Source organism: Lynx rufus, unplaced genomic scaffold (assembly GCF_022079265.1).
Source record: "Lynx rufus isolate CCGP_SWC_20201006 ecotype Redwood Valley unplaced genomic scaffold, mLynRuf1.p SCAF_10, whole genome shotgun sequence".
Taxonomy (NCBI): domain Eukaryota; kingdom Metazoa; phylum Chordata; class Mammalia; order Carnivora; family Felidae; genus Lynx; species Lynx rufus.
Window position 1 is genome coordinate 43574179 of NW_025814824.1, and position 16811 is coordinate 43590989.

The window sequence follows — 16811 nt, forward strand, 5'->3', positions numbered from 1 at the left end:
AATTCCCAGCACCTAATACAGTGCCTGGGACTCAGCAAGTACTCAGTGTTTGATGAAAGAATGAATGAGTGAATGAAGAAATGAATGAAATGAGTTAGAAACTATAAGTAGAACACATTAAAACTAGAAAGCTGACCTTAGAAAGGATATAAATGTCACTTTGTGTTGGGCTCAATGATATGACTTGAGGGACCAAGGAAATGAACTCAGCTCTCAGTAAATAAGGCTACCAACATGAAACCAAAGGTGTCAATACAGGCAGAATTTCTTAACATGTGATCACGGGAAAATCGTTCAAAGTACAGGACACTTAGGCCACTGTAGTTTTATATAGAAACCTAACTTTTAAATGCTCTCCTTACTTATATTTTTTACTATCTTATAAAACTGGTGAATCTATGACCTTATAGCATGAAACATGTATGGCGGCAAGGATAATCATTAGCATAAATACTATTTGTTGTTATTTATTCTGTTTATGGCACGTATTTAAAAATAATACCCGTACTAGAGATCTATCTCATCAGGTAATCTCAACACGTTCCCAAAGTTGTCGCAGACTTTGGAAACTTTATTAATTTGAAATTTTATCTGTAGTTTTTAAAAGTTTCTAAAGACACCCTTTCAGCCGTGCAAACACAGCAAGGAAACTTTCTGAGCAAAGATGAGGCAAGTGTTTAAGAGCAAACATCCCTGACAATAGTAACTTAGCTGGATGGTTATCTGCCACACCTGGAGGGTCACAGCACCCAGCAGAGGACACGTTGCATCTGGCTAAAACCCACTGCTGACTTACTTAGAAACAGCTCCTGGCTAATGATAAAACAGCTCGATAAAAGGTGGATGTTCAGCCTATCATCTGGATGTTTGTGTCACGTCTTTTAAACATCTGGATTTTTGGCTCTTTTGTTCATCCAATCATCAATTCAACAAACATTTATGAAGTGTGTGCTCTTTGCCAGATGCTACATTAGGCACCGGGGAATAGAAAGATGAGTGCATTCCCTTTCCTCAAAAGATGCGTAATCCTGTGGGGGGGTGGGGGGAATTGCAGACACATAAACAAGTAGCCCTTATAGAAGACATGTAGCACCCTTCCAGGTCAAGGCAGGGTGGGAGGTGACTCATTCTTTGAGCCTTTGAACTGGTCCTTCAAAGGTGTCTTGGAAATTTCTGGATAGACAAAGAGGCAAAGGGCATTGTTCACAGAATGAACAAGGTGATCAAAGGCCTGAGCAGAGAAGGCATCTGTGTGCCCAGGGAAGAGCAAATTGTCCCCATGGCAGGCCACCAAGGAATGTGGCTGGGTAGCTCAGCATGGGTCAGAGTGTGAGGGCTCTCAAGGGCGTTCTCAGGAGTCTGAATTTGACCTCCTAGGTGTTAAGAATTTCCTAAAAGTTTTCGGGCTAGATCAAATTTTGAAACAAGCTAATTTTCTTTACATTTTCTTGTAACTGCTTTGTTATCACTTTGTCACAGACTTCTGCACATTGCCGGCAGGAGTCACCTAAGGGCCTGTCCCTGAAATCAGTCCTATCTGCAAAGTGATGACCCAGCTAGATTATGTTTCATGAGTGGTCACCCTCTATAGCACAATTTTATTTCATCTCCACCCATAGGTGGACCAATTATTTTCATCATCTATTTCCTCAATTTGAAAGAGAGAGAAAATTAGCCTGTGTTTTTCCTTATTGCCACATTCACTAAGAAGTTCTAACTAAGCAGCTTGGATCAGAGAGCTGTTCTTATGCAGCTACTTGTTTATTTTGGGAACACTTACTCACATTGAACGGAAGCCCCTGTGCCTTCTTAGATAGTTAGAAAAGAAAATTTTAGCCATCGAGCATTGAAGAGATCTGTAATCACACAAATCCAGTGTCACTAGTGAAGTGACTAAAATGTCTGTCACCATGTAACAGAAACTTCAAGAGCGTGTTCTTTATGCCTAACAAACTCAATAGGACCCGTGGGGAATTTGATTGTGAATTATAATCAAAGGATTGGAAGAAAAGTGGCTTAATGTAATTTTGAGGTTCAGGGAATAATGATTTTATGAATCAGCTATTAGTTTTCTCAAAGGTAAATACACTGCATTTTCACTACAGTGTACATATTTATGGACCATACCTAGATGTCACATTCTTCCAGCATCAGTTATAAAATGTCAGTCTGCTGTTTAGCTCATACCCTAATTACTTCTTTACTAGGAAAAAAATCATTAATTTTAAAAGAAAAAAAAATAGGGTGTAGAGGAAAACTGGAGATATCCAATCCTAAGGTCTCCTATTCAAGATGTAACACTATCATGCTGGGGAAATTTTTGAATGCAATTCTCAAGCACTAGTATGAGCAACAAGAGAACCAAAATCCCTTTCTTCAGAGAGCTAATAGGATAATGGATGATAATTTCCAAAGGGATGAGACCTATTTAAAAGAGGTATTTAAAAACAAAAAATAATGAATACATAAAATGAGGTGACAGAATAGAGACTGCTTTGGCTTTTCTAGCTAGTAGGTTAAGAATGGCTTCTCCAAGTGGCGCCTGGGTGGCTCAGTCAGTTGAACATCTGACTTCGTCTCAGGTCATGATCTTGCAATCCATGAGTTTGAGCCCCGCGTCGGGCTGTGTGCTGACAGCTTGGAGCCTGGAGCCTGCTTCAGATTCTGTGTCTCCTTCTTTCTCTGCCCTCCCCCACTCGTGCTCACTGTCTCTCTCTCTCTCTCTCTCTCTCTCTCTCTCCCTCCCTCCCTCCCTCCCTCCCTCTCCCTCTCCCTCTCCCTCTCCTTCTCTCCCTCTCTCCCTCTCTCCCTCTCCCTCTCTGTCAAAAATAAATAAGCATTAAAAAAAATTTTTTTTAAAGAATGGCTTCTGCAAGTAGATGAGAATGGAATTAAACCTGAATAATTAGAAAGACTCAACCATGTGAAGATGTATGATGAGAGTGAGCCAGGTAGAGAGAAGAGCAAGTGCAAAGGTCCTGTGGGAGAAATAAGCTTGGGATGTGCAAGGACCACACACACACACACACACACACACACACACACACACACACACACAACCGGTGAGGCCAAAATATACAGGGAAAGGGAAGAATTGTATGAGATGAGATTGCAGAGGAGTGTCTGGTTTCTCTTGTTCACTGCTACAACCAAAAACCTAGAACCATGTTTGGTCTATGACTGGTACTGAATAAATTTCTGCCAAATGAATGAATGAATTTAAAATTTGAGTTAGACAGTCTCAAAGGTACCTTCAGGGCAGGGACCAGAGCATGTAGAAATTTGCAGGTCAGGGATAGAGGAGTTTGGATTTTATTCTAATCATAAAGGAAAGTCATTAAAGGCTTTTAAGCATGGGAATTCTGTGATCTGATTTATGCTTTGAAAACATCATTCTTGCTACTGTATGGAGAATAGATTGTAGATATGCTGAATATCTTCCATTGCTCCTATAGGTCCACTCTGCCTTTCCACCTGTATCTCAGAAGGCTAACCTAGATAGACTCTACCCTCTGGCTTCTAGTTGTGTTCAACCAATGGTGTTTTCAGCAGGCCATCAGAAGGAGAGAGAAGCTGTCTTCAAAACTGAGTATGCCATCTATATGCTACTAGGACCTAACTGAGAAAACTAGAGACATGTTTAGGAAGCTTTGTAGTAGTCTAAATGAGAGATTATGATATCCTCATTTATTATTTGTGGTGGAGGTCAAGTTTATTTTGGAGGGAAATCTGACAGTATTTGCTCATGGATTGAGTGTCAGGGAAGAGGTGGTAAGAAAAAGGAAATGCTCAAGGATATTTCCCATGTTTCTGTCTTAGATATAGCACCATCCAGTAAATGGGGAAGATTGAGAGGAGAGTGGATTTGGGGCAGGGTTCAAAGGGCAAGATCAAAAGTTCCATTCTGGGCACATTTAGGTCAAAATGCCTGTTCACATTTAAGACATAGGGGAGAGGTCAGAGATTAAGATTTAAATTTTGACTCATCAGCATAAACTTTTTTTTTCCAGACAGTTACCTGTTGAACAAAATTGCATTAAGTTCATGGAAGAACTTTAATAATTCATAGAATAGAAAGAATTATAGAGAACACAGTCCCTACCTAAGTTTGGCAAATTTTAGAAATCAGAAATTCACATTGCTAGTTGTCTAATTATAAAAGAGTCCTAAGAAGGGCTGAATGATAATGGTTATAACTAATCTGATGATGGAATAACTGGTTGGCTAGAAGTGAGAATTCAATAGAAATAAGAGAAGACTGGCCTAAGAAGTCATGAAAAAGGCTATAAAACCAAATTTAAAACCTTGGTTGTCTGTAATAGCAAGAAGGCATGTTTTAAGCAAACGGAACTCTTGGCCACTAATTTAAATTTCCCCCAACCACCAACTTCAATTCCACAAATATTTATTGAGAATTTACATTTGCAGGAGGCACTGTGCCGGGCAGTGTGGGTACAAAATGCATTGAAGAAGTAAAGTAAACTTCTACCAAACAAGAACTAAAATTAAGGTTTGCTTCTGTCAAAATGAAAAGACTGGGGAGTCATCAAAATGAGCCAGAGAAGCCTAAGTCCTGGCCCACTCACACCTTGAATCATGAGCTCCGAGGCCATAGATTTTTCCTTAATTAAGGTTAAACAACATGCTACACAAGCCCTTGGAAGGAACTGTTTGGATCTGTAATGAATAATAACAGGCTGCAGACCACTTCCAACGGTCTACCTACACGTTCAACTTTGTGGCATAGCCTAGAAGCTGTGTTCAACTGTAGCCTTTCAGCTCAGAAATCTCTAGGGAAAATACATTTCCAGGCCCACCACAGTGTAAATAAGCCATTTGGAAATGTGTGTCCCCGATCTGGAGCATGGACCTTCTCCTGCCTGTCAGGGATAGTCCCAGAGTGGAGGCTGAGGATTGAATTGCAAAGCACCGCCCCTCCAGTGGCAGAAAGGATGAGACCAGGCTCTGGCAGGCTTGGTGCTTAGGAGGCCAGGGGCCCTCAGTGGGAAGCAGCAGCAGCCTACCCTCCCACTGCAAACAGAGAGAAGCTCCTACAGCCACAAGAAAGAAAAGCTGATCTTGGGCTCCTCTCCCGCTGTGTCCACACTCCCAGTGGGGAGCGTGTGCTCAGGAGGAGCTGGGTGAATGTTGCACAGAATGGAAGTAAACCAGTTTTTGCCCAGGTGTGGCCTTAGTTGAATCTCTTCACCACTCCAGCCTCAGCTTCTTTATCTGTAAAGTAGGGATAAGATCTACCTCCCAGGACGGTTTTGCCTTTACCATTACCCTTCTCTTTTTGTACAGCGTTTAGGTAGTTGAATCCAGCCATAAGAAAATATATTTAGAGGTGGGGGGTGGAACACCTGGGTGGCTCAGTCGGTTAAGCATCTGACTCTTGATTTCGGCTCAGGTCATGATCTCATGGTTGATGGGTTCAAGCCCCACATTGGGCTCTGCGCTGACAGCGAGGAGTCTGCTTGAGATTCTCTGTCTCCCTCTCTCTCTCTGCCCCTCCCCTGCCCTCTCTCCAGTAGTTCTGAGGTCTTACACCACTCACAACTGCAAACAAAGAGCAGTTTTGCATAGGCCAGTTGCAAGCAATCACTGGTTCTAACAGAGGCTTCTGGGTCCCATGTACCCCTCCATGTTTATTTTATTCCCATTGAAAATGGTGGAGGCATGGAGAGATGGCTCATTTGGAGAGATGGTTCTCGATCCTGGTTTACAGAATTACTTGGGAGATTTCTTTTTTATTATTATTTATTTAAAAAGCTGATGCCTGGGAGGCACTTCCCAAAATTTCTGATTTAATAGATCTGAGATGGGACCTAGACCTCAGTACTTTTTAAAAGCTCCCAGGTGATTTTAAAGTGCATCCAGGGTTGGGACCACTAAGAGACAGTGACCGCTGGGCCACAGCAGCATTCTGACCATACTCAATCACCATCCTAACCTTGACCATGAGCACAAATCCCCCTTGCACTTCCAAGTACAGGCCATTGAGCACAGACCCCCACAAGTCCTAAGAGGCCCCTGCTGCAGCACAAGCCACTCCCGTAAAAACTCTCAGGTCTGTATATCCAGGCCTAACCCCCCAGCGAGCCCAAGGGCAGCAGGTAAAAGGGAAAGGACTATTCTTGAAGAAAGAAGAACACTCTCTAGAACTTTGTCAGGAAAGTAGCCCCAACAAAGAGTAGACACTGGAAGCTAATCTAAAAGTGACAGAACACCCAAAGCCACAATGGCTTAAATAAGAAAGAAAAGTATTTCCTTCTCATTTAAACACAGGCCATCCAGGGCCCATGTGGTGGCTTCACCATCAGGAAGACAGGCTACTTCCATCTCTTTTCCTATCACTGTCCAAGATGGGAGGTTAAAGTTTAGACCTCATGTTCACATTCCAGTCAGCAAGGAGGGGAAAGTGAAGGGGGGGATGCCACACTCTTTTCATGGTTATTTCCCTAAAATTGCACACACACTGCCATGTATATCCCATTGGCCAGCACTTAATCATAGAGCCATGTGCATCTTCAAGGAAGATCAACGAATACAGTGTGTATGCTGAAAAGTCATGTGCCTAGCTAGACATGCTAAAAATTGGGGGTTCCTTTGCTGTTGCAAGGGAGGGGGCTACTGGGAAAACAGCCAATAGTTGATGCCACAGGGGCCTCCCTTTCCCTTCATGCAACTGGACTGTAACTATTAAGTTACATGTAAACAATGTGTTTGACTGGGGTCCCAGTGAAAACCACTGAAATAAGACTATTTTCCTATAGCCCAAATTCCAGTGGCTGTAGCTCCCACTGCCCTAAGAAATCACCAGTCCTACAAGAGGACTTCCAGGGGAGTTCTTCAGAAAACGAGGCCTTAAATCTAATGTCCCTCCAATAGGGTAGAGTGAATATTCACACTTAGAAGGAAAGGGCTGACTTCTGTGCACATTAATTCCTCCAGATTTACACTGATGGCAGGAGCTCTCTCTTGCTCTTTCTGGAAGCTGCACAGATTATTTTCACTGGATCGTAAATATGTTTAACACCCTATTATACTAACCTTTTAAACCAGTTGTCTTGGGTAGCTGTAAATCATAGTTTAGGAACAACTTTCTATGATTCAAAGGCCCTTGAAATTCCTGGATGCTGTAGTTAAATCCTTGAAATTAAGATTGGAGGGTATAGATTTTGCTACATTTCAAGGAAAGGAAACAAAATCCTTTTGGGCTGGTTCTTAGTTTTCTTTTCTTTCTTTCTTTCTTTCTTTCTTTCTTTCTTTCTTTCTTTCTTTCTTTCTTTGCAATCTTTATTCAGCCAGGGCTAAGATAAGAATTGGCAGTCAAACATCTACTGTCCTATGTTAGGTTGACTTTCTCTTCCTTCCCCAGTGTTCCCGAACCTGTGGCGGGGGCATCCAGAAGCGTGAGGTTCTTTGCAAACAGCGCATGGCTGATGGCAGCTTCCTGGAGCTTCCTGAGACCTTCTGTTCAGCCTCAAAACCGGCCTCCCAGCAAGCCTGCAAGAAAGATGACTGTCCCAGCGAGTGGCTCCTCTCCGACTGGACGGAGGTATGTAGGCTCCTCAGAAGGAAATAATGAAAGAGGCGTAAGGAAGAAAAGCAGGCACCCCAAACTTACACATAGAGAGGATAAGAATAGAACAAAATAATCCTCCAAGCATTACGGAACAGATTTTTGTAAGCATTTATACCACAATGTGTCACTAGCTTTTAACTAGGCTGCAGGGACATGAGGTAAACAGCCAGCCCTGATGCAACAATCAGAAGCATGGAATTGTAAACGGGCTCCTCGTGGAACAAAACCAGACCTTGTTTGGCCCAGAATTCTTCTCAGAACACTGCGTTGTTCTACCTTCATCCCCACACCCACCTCCCCGACCTCCCGGCACCTCCTCCTCCCAGATGTTTCTAGTCTCTACTCAGGAAGGGCAAAGCCTCTCTCGTTATTCCCTTCCAAGTTACTGGACAATAAGGAACATGATTTATTAAGAAGAGAAGACCAGGGAAATCCTGCCTCTTTACTGTCAGTTTCCTGGCTCCAAGACGCTAACAATTTCCCAGCAAGAGAACTTGATTTCCCCTGTTGCTTGCATTTGGGGGGATGATTACATCAGCATCCACCATTCCTGACTTGCCTCATAAGTTAGGGATATACCCCCAACTAACCTACTTTTCTAAACAGTTCCTACTCTAACACTAGCATCAATGAAGTCATTTACACTCAATTTCGACTTGTTTTCAGCCCCTTTGACTACTGTGAATTGCCTACAACTCCCTCAGCATTGTAGGCCTGTGTGTCTTCCATAAAGAAGTCCCCCCAGAAGTACTGCCTCCTAAGCAAACGTAGCCAAGAACAGAATTGCCAGGCCCGAAATGAAAATCTTTGTGTCACAAACAGATGCAACACTGTGCCCTTTCTTGCATATAAGCATTTGAATTGGCCTTGCTGATCCCACTGCCTTCTCTGTGGTTGTGTGTATACGTGTGTGTGTATGTTGTACAGATACACAGGATGGGGCTGCTGCTGGTTGAAATACATCCCAGGGACTTGCTTCCACAGAGAGAAAACCTGCCTCTAAAAATTAAGATGCTACCTCTTTCAACCTGTTCTTAGACTTCTTGCCCTTGATCGTATCCACTCATACAGAGTTCACTCAGATGATACCTGCTAAGGGCATTGCAATTGTGAGGTAACCTACATTACCACAGGTTTTGTAATTTGGCAATAAATTGCCTTCTGGTGGCATCTCACCCCAAATGTCTCAGAACAGGAGTAGGGCATGATTATTTTTTTCAAATTTTAGAAACAATTTTCTTTCAGCAAGATAAAGGATTAGAAGCGTGTCAAATAAGTGTGTGTGTGTGTGAGCACGCACACACACACACGTGTGCATGCATGAACATGTGACTGACAGTTTTTCTATGGAATGATTTGGGAGTATAGTATTATATCTGAAAAAAATCATAAAACAGTGCAAGAGAGTGTAGTCATATAGTTGCCAAGTAAGTGACTCTAGATGAAGATTTCCTCCCAGGGGCATATTGTGAAAGGTGTCCTTCTACAAAGTCTATCAGTGACAGTTGCCATGAGTGGGATGCTGAGGAACTGACTTGTATGTACTATAATTGTCCTCCCGTGTTCCTGGAGTTTGTGGCCTCTGAGCACATAAGACCCACAGAATTCAGAAAAAATTATTTTAGGCCCTCAGATTTGAAGCAGGGACCGTTGTGATTAGGCGCTTAGAAAATGAAACTGCTGAATTGAGGTACTCTGGGTCCCATTAAGTACAGCAGACAGTTTTGTTTTTTTTTTAAGAAAGTTGGTAGGGAGGAGAAGCAGAGAGAAAATCTTAAGCAGACTCCGTGCTCAGTGCATAGCCCAATGTGGAACTTGATCCCACAACCCTGGGATGGTGACCTGAGCTGAAATCAAGAGTCAGATGCTCAACTGAGTGAGCCACCCAGGTGTCCCAAATATAGTAGACCGTTAGAATTGTGTCATGTGTGCTTAGGAGTTAGACTCACAGACAGGCAAACTTAAGTTCTAATCCTGACCTTGCCACTCTGCTCTGTAACTTTGGGCTATTTAACCTTTCTCAGTTTGCATATATGAATATTGGGGATATATAATGTCCACTCATATGATTATTGGGAGGCTTCAGTTAAATGATGCATATAAACTACTTTGTGCCTAGTAAAAGTTAACCCTATTATTGTTATGATTCTCTTCCATCCCTGCTCATTGTCAGGAGGAGAGGAAATAAAAGAAAGTACTTACCTTGACTGGCCAGACTCAGGGTCATGCCCTAGGCTTCCTGTGGGCTTTCCCAGTCTTCCTAGGAAGAAGTAGTTACACTTTGGGAAGTAGGACTACTCAGCCCTTATCCATGGAATGTTATTAGGTTCTGAGTTACCTGGGTTGATAAATGGAAATTGCAAACACCGGGGAGGGACTGGGAATGGTGGGAAGTAATCACCAATTCACTGGGATTAAACTCAAGCTGGTGCCATGCAACAGTGCTCCCGGGGGCATTCACAGAGGCTGTAATTGGCCCTGTCATCCCAACAGCCCTTGCCCTGGCCCTCTGGCTGAGATGAAGCATACATTCCATATCCCCTACCCCCAAGACTCCCCTTGGAGAAAGGAAGACCTGGATGATCTATGGGTGTTTTTCATCCTCAACTATCTGGACTCAATCTCATAGTTACTGCACAGAATCCCTTAGAGACAGAATTAAGCCAAAATTTTAGACACTTCAAATAAAATTACTTTCAGATTCTGTTCTGAGAATACGACCTCTTAAAAGGCCTTACTTCTTTTCTTTAAAAGAATTCCTTGCATCTCTTGACAGAGTTGGCTATTATATATTTTTAAATCATATTTTTATGAAAGTCATCCCCCCCCCCAAAATATAAAAGAAATTAAGGTCAGAATAGTCCATTTCAGAGCTAGAAGGAGCTTAGAAGATCCTATAGCCTGGTTTTTCCTTTAAAAATTAAAGCCACAGAACCCTTTTTTTCAATTGAAATGTTACTATGAAGCCAAGAATCTAAAACAGATCAAATCAGAGCTGTTTGGATTGAAGTGTGGATTAGGGTCCCAGATCTCCATAGGTTGGGTCTCCAGATCACCGGAAAAGCCCCTGAATCACTTCCTCAACATAGAACAGGGTTTGACAATCCCTGCTCTTGCTTAGTTTTATTTTAGAGATAAGGAAATGGAGTCTCAAGAAAGAACTAGACTTGACCAAATCATCAACCAATCTTCGGACACACTGTTTTTCTGCTTGGCAACACTAAACTGACCATGCTTTTAAATTTTCCAGGCTCTTTGCCTCCATCCCACCTGATTCCGGGATTTGGTGCTGTCATTTACAATAAAATAAGGGATGGGTGGAATCTGGAATCCACGATCATCAGGGAACAAAAGCAATGGGTTTGATTCTTACATCCATTTTTTGCATCTTAAATGTCGTTCAGGCTGGTGTATATCACAGTACATTGCAGGGAATAGTTCATTTCAGTGGGTTAGCATATAACACTTGAGAATATAAGATGATTTTTTTTTTGTTTTTAGTGTTCATTTTTCAAGTGAACGTGGCATACTGCCATGACCCTAGTTCAGGTCTTTATCATCTCAAGCCTGGACTACTGTGGCAGCCTCCTCAACTGACATCCCCGCCTGCCATAGATCTCCTACTCCCATCCCTCCCAGACACTGTTGCCAGATTAACCTTCTCAAAACACCTCTTTCATCATTTCACTCCTCCCTTCAATGGCTCCTCATTGCCTTGTGGACCAATTCCAAACCTCCTATCTGAAAATGAAGTCTCCAATGTCTGGCCCCAAACTACCTCGTGAGCTCCTGATACTCTCAACTTGTTGCCTCTGTTCAGTCAAACTGGCTTAGCTCTGCCCCCAAGCCTGCCTTAGATTTTTACACTGAACTCTTCAACATTTGTTCTGGATATGCCCCTGCCCCCCATGCTCATCCCAGGTTTCTACACCCCTTTAGACTCTACCCATCTTCAAAACCTAGGCCAGGAAATCACAAGTGTACCAACAGCATTCAACAATTGTGAGCATTCATTTTATAATACTTGTCTTCTAGCTTTATATTTCTACTAAATTCTTCTATTACTATCTCTTTAAATAGCTTTATTGAGGTGTAACTTATATACTATAAAATTCAGCTGTGCATTGTTTCCAAGGTTTATCTGTTTACCACATATTTAAGAGACCAACATTCCTTTTAAGGTACAATAAGATTCCATTACATAGATAGACCATATTTTTATTGATCCATTCACCAGTTGGTGGACATTTGAGCTGTTTCCCTTTTTGTCTGTTACACACTTTCGCATACAAGTCTGTGTGGATGTACATGTTCACTTGTCTTGGGTAGATACCTATGAGTGACATTGCTGGGTCATGGGGGTAAATGTATGTTTATCTTTTTAAGAAATTATCAAGCTGTTTGTCAAGAAGACTGTAGTATTTTACATTGCCACCAGCAATTTATGAAGGTTCTAATTTGTATATCCCCACTCATAGTAACATTTGTTATTGTCTTTTTTACTATGGCCATTTCAGTGGATAGGAAGTGGTATCTCATTGTTGTTTTGGTTTCTATTTCCCTAATACAGTATTTCATTTTAGCAATGTTTTTGGATTGCCCTCCCCCATTATTGATGACAGCTCCTTGAGGTTACAAACCACCTTGCACAGTTTTTCCTTAGTATCTAGCACCCTACCTCAAACATAGTACATGTATAACAACTACCTCATGCTTGACGTTAAAATATTACACTTGTGAAAGAAGGAGAAAAAATTAGCATTGAGTGTCATTTCTGTGTGTGAAACTTAAAATATATTATCTCATTTAATTCCCCACCTTGAAAAATAAGTCTAAGAAGTGCAAACAGACTCTGAGTTGCCAACTGCTAAAATGCTGAGCAGGGATTTGAACACAGGACTCTGTGACTCTGTAACTCTAAAGCCCAGGCCATCTAAGTAAAAAACAGGTAGAGTATCTACAGGAAACTTTAGAGTAGAAAAATCTTAGAAGGGTTCCTGGGTAGCTCAGTTGGTTAAGCATCTGACTCTTAACTTCTGCTCAGGTCATGATCTCATAGTTCATGATTTTTGAGCCCCGTCGAACTCTTCACTGACAGTACAGAGCCTGCCTGGGATTCTGTCTCTCTCTCTCTCTCTCTCTCTCTCTCTCTCTGCCCCTCCCCCACTCACACATGCACGTGCTCTCTCTCCCTCTCTCTCAAAATAAATAAACTTTAAAAAAAAAGAGAAAAATCTTAGAGCTAGCAGGTGGTTACAATACGGACAATCTTCCCATATTGTTACATAATTAGTATTTCTTTTAGTGACTGTTGCTTTTCCAAGCAACTTTTCTCATATTTGGGGGTGTTTGAGAGTCCATACAAAAACCCATTAGCCTCTACACTTACATGCATTTGACCTTTGTTTTCCCTCACCAGTGTTCCACGAGCTGTGGGGAAGGCACCCAGACTCGAAGTGCCATTTGCCGGAAGGTGCTAAAAACCGGGGTCTCAGCTATTGTCAATTCCTCCCTGTGCCCTCCCCTGCCGTTCTCTTCATCCATCAGGCCCTGCATGCTGGCAACCTGTGCACGTGAGTATGTCAGAACTCTGGGGATAGGGAGACAGAACCCACGTAGAAGCAGCTGAAGCCACGCAGTAGCCTTCCCTAAACCCAAGACCGGGTGGGAGATTGTCAGGCAGGAAAGCCTGAGGAGGGCAGCAGGCTGGTAAACTCAGCTGGAAGTGGAAAAGGAATCTTAATTACACGTGGCCAGGCAGAATTCTCTTCTCGGCTGGAAAAACAGTTTGCAGGGGGTAGAGCAAAGTTCACTTGCTGGCATACAGAGATCTGGAAGCTGGAGTCAGCAGATTACTAATGAAATCGAATGTGGTCCACTCTGGGGTTTTAAAATGCTCTGAACAGATTTGTTCTGTTTAATAGTAATCCCTAGAGTTGTACTACTTCTGGGCTCTTCCCCCCAGGCCCCCACCCCAGAGGCCACTAGGGCCTTGGTGCTCTGCAGACCCCAAAGGGTAAACGTGGAAAGGGAGACATTCTCCTTCCCTTTGTCCTCTGCCTCTTTTTATGATTCTTTTCTTTTCTTTCTTTCATCGTTCTAACGAGAGGAACTGCCTTTCCCCTGGGATCCCCCTCCATCTAGAACCTGCCTCTCAGCTTCTAGGGGTAGCCAGCCCCAGCAGGGTGAGAGCGGGCTGCCCCGCGGCGCCTAATTAGTTCGAGCTTTGCCTGTGCAGCCGCTTGATGGTCCACGGCTGGTAGCCACTTCCTCCCCGAAAACCTAAGGCGGCCAATGAAGGCCCTGGCCCAAAGCAACTCGGAAGCCGCTTTCTCTCCCTCTTCCCTTGTGTGTGCCTCCTCTGCCTTCCTCTTCGCCCTCTCTCTTGTGCCTGTGTTCGTTGGCTCTCGTTTTCCTCTGCCATTCCTTCTCTTTCTGCATCTGCCTGGCTTCCCTCGCATTCCTTTCGTTCCAGGGCCGGGACGGCCAGCCACCAAGCACAGCCCTCACATTGCGGCCGCCAGGAAGGTCTACATCCAGACGCGCCGGCAGAGGAAGCTGCACTTTGTCGTGGGGGGCTTCGCCTACCTGCTCCCCAAGACGGCTGTGGTGCTGCGCTGCCCCACGCGGCGCTTCCGCAAGCCCCTGATCACGTGGGAGAAGGACGGCCAGCACCTCATCAGCTCGGCGCACGTCACCGTGGCCCCTTTCGGCTACCTGAAGATCCACCGCCTCAAGCCCTCCGACGCGGGCATCTACACCTGCTCTGCCGGACCCGCCCGGGAGCAGTTTGTCATTAAGCTCATCGGAGGCAACCGGAAGCTGGTGGCCCGGCCCCTGAGCCTCAGGAGCGAGGAGGAGGCCCTCGCGGTGAGGAAGGCCAGCCCAAAGGAGGCCCTGCAGACCCACAAACACCAGAACGGAATCTTCTCTAACGGCAGCAAGGCTGAGAAGCGGGGCCCCGCCGCAGACCCGGGGAGCCGCTACGATGACCTCGTCTCCCGGCTGCTGGAGCAGGGGGGCTGGCCCGGGGAGCTCCTCGCCTCCTGGGAGGTGCAGGACTCCACGGAAAGGAACACGTCTTCCGAGGAGGACCAGAATGCCGAGCAGGCCCTCTGGCACCTGCCCTTCACCATGGTGACCGAGCAGAGGCGCCTGGACGACATCCTCAGGAACCTCTCCCAGCAGCCTGAGGAGCTTCGAGACGTCTACGGCAAGCACCTGGTGGCCCAGCTGGCCCAGGAGATCTTCCGCACCCACCTGGAGCACCAGGACGCGCTGCTCAAGCCGTCTGAGCGGAGGCTACCCCCGGTGGCCATCCCCCCTCATAAGCACGTGTCTGGTTTCAGCAGCTCTCTCCGGACCTCGTCCTCTGGGGAGGCCGGGGGTGGCTCTCGCCGGCCCCATCGCAAGCCCACCATCTTGCGGAAGATCTCAGCTGCCCAGCAGCTCTCGGCCTCCGAGGTGGTCACCCACCTCGGGCAGACTGTGGCCCTGGCCAGCGGGACACTGAGTGTGCTCCTGCACTGTGAGGCCGTCGGCAACCCAAGGCCTACCATCAGCTGGGCCAGGAACGGAGAAGAGGTTCAGTTCAGCGACAGGTGAGCCTTGCAGCTACCCGGGTCTGGGAAGGGAAGGGGCAAGGGGCCATATCTCGCCCAAGGTGCTTTATTGGCCCTGCAGGTGGTTCCAAGAGTGGGGCCCAGAGCCCTGGGCTTCAAGTCCTCTTTTAGCACCAGTAGGGCTATTGAAACAAAGACGAGGTGTTTGGTTTTTCTAAACTGTATTCTGCCCTCTTTATAAGGTAATAGCAACAATGCCTATCCACCCCAAGCCCCATAGGGTCCCAAAGATTAGTGAGATACTTTGCAGATAGCTTTGAACTTCTGGCAGAAAGATATCATTCCAGGCCAAGGCATTTGTACATTACTGCTCTGTGAGATGGACCATTGAAAAGCTTATATGTAGGGATACTGTCTCCATGTGTGTGGTCCCCCAGGGCTGGGGAGAGAGTGCAGCCAGCACCTGCTGCTCCCTGTGGGTGAGACCATCCTCTGTGTGGGCCAGACAAGGCTGTTTGTTCCAGAAAGCTTTTATTCCCAGTCAGACCTGTGATTAATTATCCTAATACCTCTTGGTGTCTCTGTTTTGATGTGTCCTTACTAGGATGACACCACGTATCACTTACTGGTTTCCTTGGGCCATAGCCATTCATAATGTAAAATCAGTAGTGGTGGTCGAAGTTATAACAGTAATATTTTAGAACACCGCGTGCCAGGAAGCGTGCCATAATTCCTGCATGCATTCTCTTAATCTTTATAGTGGCCCTGACAACAACGATAGCTGCCCTCGAGCAGTGACAGTCTGCCAGGTAAATGTGGTGTTGGTGTGCTTTATCTCACCCATTTTCACCGTACCTCTGAGAAGTGGGTACAGACTTTTATCCAAGTCTAGGAACTTGCTGAAGATCACAATTATTGGGTGGCAGGGCCAAGACACGTGATGCTAAGATAGGCAATCAATGGAAGAATCGTAGACTCTGGGTAAGAGAGGACTCTGGGCAGTCCTCCAGCCCAGAGACCTTGTTGTACATTTTTATCTTCTCTGAATCCATGTAGAATGCCCTTTTCATTAAATACACTTCTAAATACTATTCTTTGGTAATCCTCTTCCCTAGTTTGCTAGCTTTGGGTAAGGACGGAACGAAGGCAGGATTTGTTGTGCCAAGCGGTCTGCCAGGTTTCTCTAAATGTGACTGCACCTGTTAGGCTACCCGTCAATCTGCAAGACTGACATTATCCTCCAGTGTCACATAGAAAATCAAGCTTTACCAGCTCTCTCAAGAAGACCATGCTTTAGTAAGAGCCGGGCCAAGGATTCAATATCAAGTTTACTTGAGTCCAAAGAGTACACAGCTCTGTCTACTCTTCTGAGACTTCGTGAAAAAACGTGACTTTGTCTAGCCTGCCCACATCTTTTGTGCCTTTGAAATGTCAATAATATTGCCTGTCAGCCTTACAGTACTTACAGACCAAACAGTTAATAACAATACTAAGTGTTTTTTCTGTGTACTTTTAGTAGATGCCAGACACTGTGCTCAGTGCTTTATGGGCACTATCTTGTTTAATCTTCAAAAAAGAAGAAAACCCTAGGGGGTAAATACTATTGTTGTTACCATATCAACGAAAGAAAGCTGAGGCACAGATGTGGGACCCCCACAGAA

General features: G+C 44.7%; 1 protein-coding gene across 1 annotated transcript in view; it reads left to right on the forward strand.

The window, feature by feature from the left end:
* ADAMTSL1 (ADAMTS like 1) overlaps positions 1-16811 on the forward strand; it is an 878428-nt gene that overhangs the window by 743612 nt on the left and 118005 nt on the right. Inside the window, exons 18-20 of the mRNA XM_047098171.1 lie at positions 7382-7561; positions 13008-13161; positions 14064-15189. Of these exons, the coding sequence (XP_046954127.1) occupies positions 7382-7561; positions 13008-13161; positions 14064-15189 (1460 nt within the window). The remainder of the gene's footprint in view (positions 1-7381; positions 7562-13007; positions 13162-14063; positions 15190-16811) is intronic.